This window comes from Cryptotermes secundus, unplaced genomic scaffold (genome assembly GCF_002891405.2).
Source record: "Cryptotermes secundus unplaced genomic scaffold, Csec_1.0 scaffold2157, whole genome shotgun sequence".
NCBI lineage: Eukaryota > Metazoa > Arthropoda > Insecta > Blattodea > Kalotermitidae > Cryptotermes > Cryptotermes secundus.
This window is the reverse complement of record NW_019740697.1, coordinates 125-6,441: the sequence shown is the minus strand read 5'-3', so window position 1 is coordinate 6,441 and position 6,317 is coordinate 125. Positions and strand designations below refer to the sequence as shown.

Here is a 6,317-nt window from a genome sequence, read left to right as displayed (position 1 = left end):
GATTCTGTGCTTTAGACTTTGCCTGTTGAACTGTCTCTTAATCTCTTCTTTCCTTGGCTTCATTATCATTCCGTGACTCAATTAGATTTTGGTGTCTATTAGTACCTTGCTTTAAGTCATCGGTTACCGATTTCCTTGATTTATTACGGCTCCTAACAGTGCTAAATTGTGCCATCAGCTCCTCTTCTGTTGAAAATTCTGGTAAGTTTTCCCCCAAAACTCTCATTTGGTTTAACAATCTTATTCTTTTACTTTGCATGATTCATTTCTTCCATCACAATTGATTACCCAGCTTCGTCATTTGTTTCTACCGCCAATTTTATTTGGGTAGTTCCACGGTCAGAAGCACTTGAACTTCCAGCCGTTGTATTTTTGTTCGAAACAGGCATTTCAATTACATGTCACTTAAGGTAGAAAGTCAAGTAAAATTCAGCAGAATACAAAAATTAATGTTTTATTCTAACACAACCCTTTGTGTTCTCAATCTGCTCCTATTATTCGTTGTTTGGTTACGCTCTCAACTGTGTCTATTCCAGTACAATATTACTAATTGTTTCTTTATATCGAATCTCAGCAATCAAGGTTGAGCAGCTTCTGTATAGACGCCTCACCCTTTGACTTTCAGGTAGCGAAGGTTAAACTCATACAACCGAAGTGCCATCTACCAAACAAATTCGGTAAGTAACTTTCGGAGGAACCGAAGTGAACCGAGAAGTTCATGGAGGTAGGCCCAGGCCCACTGGGGCTGTAGTGCCAAGGTAAAAAGAACCCTTCGGAGGTGACCCGAATCTATAATTACTGTTTTGGGAAGTTGTATCTTTCTTCGTTGGTCACAGTGACCAACAATTAGTGCTGGAGTTGAGACGTTGATTAAGTTCTGTGTGTGTGTGTGAATTCTATAAACGTAGAGAAGAGGTTTTATAGCTTTATATATCTTACATAATTGAGAAGTCAGCTGCATTGGCACGAGAAAATTTGGATATTGTCTATTCAGCAGTGGTGTTTTGCTTTCTGCAGCTGGAGATATTTCTTTGGTCAACCATATACTAGTAACAACTCAACAACTAACAACTAAGGAATTGCCTTGTCATTTGTATTTTGCAATATGAAAATATAATTTACAGCTTTAGTTGCAGCTGTACGACAATGTTACAAGTGTGGGAAATTCTGCCACATAAGTAAATGCTTCTCATGCGGAGAAGCAAAACATGAAGGGACTTGAATTAAAGATGACCTAAATTGTAACGGTGACCACAGAGCAAACAGCGAGCGATGCCCGGTAATTAAAAAACAGAAAGAAATTAATCAAACCATTGCTCATAGAAATGTAGAATTTTTGGAAATACTAAAAATTGTAGAAAAGTGGTCACAACCCTGGCGGTCGAACCCTGCATTCTCTTTAGGTTCTGAAAACCGACGTGGGTACGCGGAACCAAATATTAGGAACCTCCCCTTTGTTCAAACTCCAAGAAGACGAAAGGAGTGGAATAATATTGAAAAAAGCAAAAACAATAAAGTCTCGAGCGTCACGAGCCAACCGATTGGATGGAACGCCGGGAGAGGGCAATGGAAGAAGATTACGTATATCATCAAAACCACGTTCAAACAATATTGACCAAAGGAACAACTCTAAATTCAGATAGTTTTAAATAAATCTTTAGACGAGTTGGAATAAATTGAGATGGAGGACGATGTCAAGAATGAGTTCCTGACGATAATCAAATTAGTAATAAAATCCGGGGACGTTAAATCAATGGTCAGGCATATGTTGAAAGTGGTAGAGCTTCACGAACAAAATTACAGCAAAATTAGACGGGAATCAACCAGTTAAGAAGAAAGCAATTTTTTGGGATTTGGCTCAGTGTCGATATTGTGTTAACCGACGATTCGGAGGAACAGATCGCATCCGTCTTCAGGATAGAAAGAAGAAGAAGAAACCGCCTAACCGGTTCGAGCAAGTACTCACAGAGTAATGTCGAGTCGAACTGTACAAGAACAAGATGATAACAGTGGTTAGGGGCTACATGGGAAATCATCAGAGAGGAGTGTTGAAGGATCTGGAGAGGTAAGCCAGCAGTTAGAAGGCCCGAGCAAGTACAGCGTGGGAACATCCCACAACAGAAATCGTGTCGTTAATAGGAGGTCGTTAACCCCTAAGTTTACGTGACTACAGAGTGTTAAATCGTATATCTTTCATAGCCACCTCTGTTTGAATAAAAATCTTATAACTTCTTGTTTAATTTCATGAGTGCACAAAACTACTCATGTAAATCCTTCTTATACTATAACGCAACTGCTTTAAATCGGTAATGTATGCTGATCTGTATTTTTGCACTCGATGAAATAGTTGGATAATAAACAATAAGTTTTATGATTTTTTAANAAAAAAAAAAGAATGTAAATACAATTGAGGCCTATGCTATGCCCATCCAGCCTAAATAATTAATACGGACCTCTTCCATACGAGGTGCCATCTACCAAGCAAAAGTCAGTACGAAACATTCGGAGGTGATCCGTGACTTTGAGTTACTGGTTCTGCCGCTAGAGGCTCTAGAATTCCTGCATTGGAAAGTTGTATTTTGCAACGTTGGTCACAGTGGTCAACAACTAGTTGTGGACGTGTGACAGTTGTTTAGTTTTTGTGTGTCTGAATGCTATAAACGTGGAAAAGAGGTTTTATAGCTTCATATATCGTTCATAAGTGAGTGCTTTATGAAACGTCAGCTGCAATATCACGAGAAAATTTGGATATTGTGTATTCAGCAGTTGTGTTTTGCTTTCTGCAGCTGGAGACATTTCTTTGGTCAACCACATACTAGCAATAACTCAACTATTCCGGGTTTCTGGCGTCTTTGTTATAGTATTATAAAGAATCTGAAACATATTACACATAATGGGGAAGCATGAAGTGTGTGCCCCCAAATATATTGCGAAGAAAATAAAGGCGAAAGGCCTCCAGAAACTTCGTTTGTATTGTCAGATGTCCGAGAAGCAATGCCATGACGAGAATGGTTTCAGGTGCCATATGACGTCAGAATCACATCAGCGACAACTTCTTCTATTTGCTGATAATGCAGACAGGTACATTAATAATTTTTCCAAAGAATTTGAAAGAGATTACCTGGAAGTACTAAAACATGAGTTTGGTACAAAACGTGTTCATGCAAATCGTGTGTACCAGCACTATATCTCCGACCGTCATCATTTGCATATGACTTCTACAAAGTGGGATACATTGACAGACTTTGTGAAATGGCTTGGAAGAGAAGGAAAGTGCAAGGTGGATGAGGGTGAAGAAGGATGGTTTGTACAGCATGTAGACCGTGACCCAGAAACAACTGTCATGCAAGAAGCTGTTTCCCGCAAGGAGAAGATCGACAGAGACGACCAAGAGATGATGATGGCCTTTATTGAAAAGCAAATTGAGAAGGGGAAAGAAAGTTCCAAGAATGACACACCCGTCTTCACGGAGTTTGTGCGACGAAGCGAGCAACATATTGTTGTAAATTTGAAGGTAGAAAGAAAAAGGGATGAGGACATGAAAAATAATATTTTGGTGGCAAGTAATGCATTGAAGAATGGTTCTTCAGCAGAAAACAAAAAAGACTCTAGAGAATCTGGAAGAAGGAGAGGTGAAAAGAGGAAATTATCAGCCCTTGGTGAGATCATTAAAGATGAAGAGAACGAGAGAGAACGTATAAACAGAAAGGATTACTGGTTGGTGGAAGGAATTGTTGTGAAAGTGATGGCAAAGTGTCTGGGTGACGAATACCACAGGAAGAAGGGGGTTGTAGCTACAGTATGCATGTTAGATAGTGGACACAAACTAAAACTAGACCAAGAACATCTTGAAATGGTGATACCAGCAATAGGGCGACCTGTGCGTGTTGTAAATGGTGCTTATCGTGTTTGCAGTGCCATGCTTAGGGAACTGGATCAGAAGAAATTCTGTGTAACCATTGAAATATCCTCAGGCCCTTTGAAGGGCAGAATAGTTGACAAAGTTGAATATGCAGATATCTGTAAATTATATAATGTTGATATGTGAATACATTATAACATTAATGTGACATATTCACAAGTTTAAAGACGGTTTGATCCTGTAAGAAATAATAAGAACAAAGCATATAAATTTAGCTACAGTACTCTTTGCAGTGAGATATTAATTCTGTAATTCAGTTAATAAGCCATCATTGTAACGTCTCCAGTTAATTATGAAATGTTACCAACGAGAAGTTTAACTATTGTTCTTCATTTCATATAACTACAACGAATGATATAGGAGCTGTGATTGGGGGTCAGAGTTCAAGTCCCAGTAGGGTGAAGACTGGCTTTGGAGCCTACCCAGCCTTCTGAATCAAGTAATCATTAAATGGGGGTTTCCCTGTATTTATAATTTTGGATCACATGGCAGTGTGGAATGATGAAGTGTTTTCAAAAAAAGTGGCTAACCAGTCCCACCATAGGGTGATGAAATTATAGATAGAATGAAGATACGTTAACAACAGCCATGAAAGGCAGTGGGCTTCTTGCCTAATATATGTTGGAAATAAGAGCAGAGAACAAAATTTTATTTAAAATTTTTTGCTCATAATGCAGTGTTGACAAGTACTAGTTTTGTTATATTCTAGAAATTAATTTATAGAATGAATATTGATGTGAGTTGTGCAAAACAGCAATATTAAATTTTCATATTGTACAAATTATAAATCACTCCGTCCAATGTGACCTGTAAGTGAAAATAGCACAGCAGCCATGAGCAAACCCTGGACGATATAAAGAACCTCCACATCAAGATAGACAGGTGGCACAATATCTGCCCCATATAAGGGAGTTGATGGGAGGACGAACACGAGCCTGCATGGTTTACGAATTTTAATTATTGACAATCTAAAAAACTTTTAATTAGCATCAAGGAATTTTATACAATTTTTTTAAAACTTACATTCCCAGGAAACTNCATTTCAAAATACATCCTTTAATACCATAATGTTCTAACTTTTGGATTAGTAGGTTGCGCTTAACACAATCAAAAGCCCTTGTAAGGTCACAAAATACACCTACCACTAGTTCTTTGTTATTCCATGCCTTATAAATAGCTTCTGTTAGTTTGAAGATAGCATTTTGTGTAGATATACCATTTCTGAATCCAAATTGCCCATCCACAATAATATTATTGTTTGTCAAATGTAGTTTTAGCCTATTAAAGACTAATATTTCAAATAATTTAGAAAAACCTGTCAATAAAGAAATAGGCCTATAATTAGATATTTCAAATGTATCACCTTTTTTAAAGCATACTATAATGTTAGCGTATTTTAGTCTATCTGGGTATATACCTGTTGTTAAGGAAAGATTGTAGATGTGAGTAAGTGGCTTAACTATCTGCGCCCCACATAACTTGATAATTTTATTAGACAACCCATCGTATCCACTAGAGGTCTTATTCTTTAATGAAAAAATTGTGCTTAAGACTTCCGCTGAAGTAATGGGAACATTAACTATATCTGGATAGCTGCCAAAAAGGCTACATCTAATTGTGGGATGTGCACCTTCATTGTTAAGAAGCTGACTAATTATCTGATCTACTGAGTCTATGAAGATATGTTAGATAGTGGACACAAACTAAAACTAGACCAAGAACATCTTGAAACGGTGATACCAGCAATAGGGCGACCTGTGCATGTTGTAAATGGTGCTTATCGTGGTTGCAGTGCCATGCTTAGGGAACTGGATCAGAAGAAATTCTGTGTAACCATTGAAATATCCTCAGGCCCTTTGAAGGGCAGAATAGTTGACAAAGTTGAATATGGAGATATCTGTAAATTATATGATGTAGATATGTGAATACGATATAACATTAATGTGACATATTTGCAAGTTTAAAGAAGGTTTGATCCTGTAAGAAATAATAAGAACAAGGCATATAAATTTAGCTACAGTACTCTTTGCAGTGAGATATTAATTCTGTAATTCAGTTAATAAGCCATCATTGTAACGTCTCCAGTGAATTATGAAGCGTTACCAATGAGAAGTTTTAACTATTGTTCTTCATTTCATATAAGTAAAACGAATTNACTACAACGAATGATATAGGAGCTGTGATTGGGGGTCAGAGTTCAAGTCCCAGTAGGGTGAAGACTGGCTTTGGAGCCTACCCAGCCTTCTGAATCAAGTAATCATTAAATGGGGGTTTCCCTGTATTTATAATTTTGGATCACATGGCAGTGTGGAATGATGAAGTGTTCTCCAAAACAGTGGCTAACCAGTCCCACCATAGGGTAATGAAATTATAGATAAAGTGAAGACAGGTTAAC

General features: G+C 37.6%; 1 protein-coding gene across 1 annotated transcript; it reads left to right on the top strand.

Annotated features, from left to right (window-relative positions):
- Nucleotides 1-2,602: 2,602 nt before the first annotated feature.
- LOC111872628 (DNA/RNA-binding protein KIN17-like) lies at nucleotides 2,603-6,070 on the top strand. Its single transcript, XM_033754770.1, has 2 exons — nucleotides 2,603-3,812; nucleotides 5,612-6,070. Exons 1-2 carry the CDS (start codon nucleotides 2,894-2,896, stop codon nucleotides 5,845-5,847), a joined length of 1,155 nt encoding a protein of 384 aa, XP_033610661.1. The 5' UTR covers nucleotides 2,603-2,893; the 3' UTR covers nucleotides 5,848-6,070.
- Nucleotides 6,071-6,317: the final 247 nt, after the last annotated feature.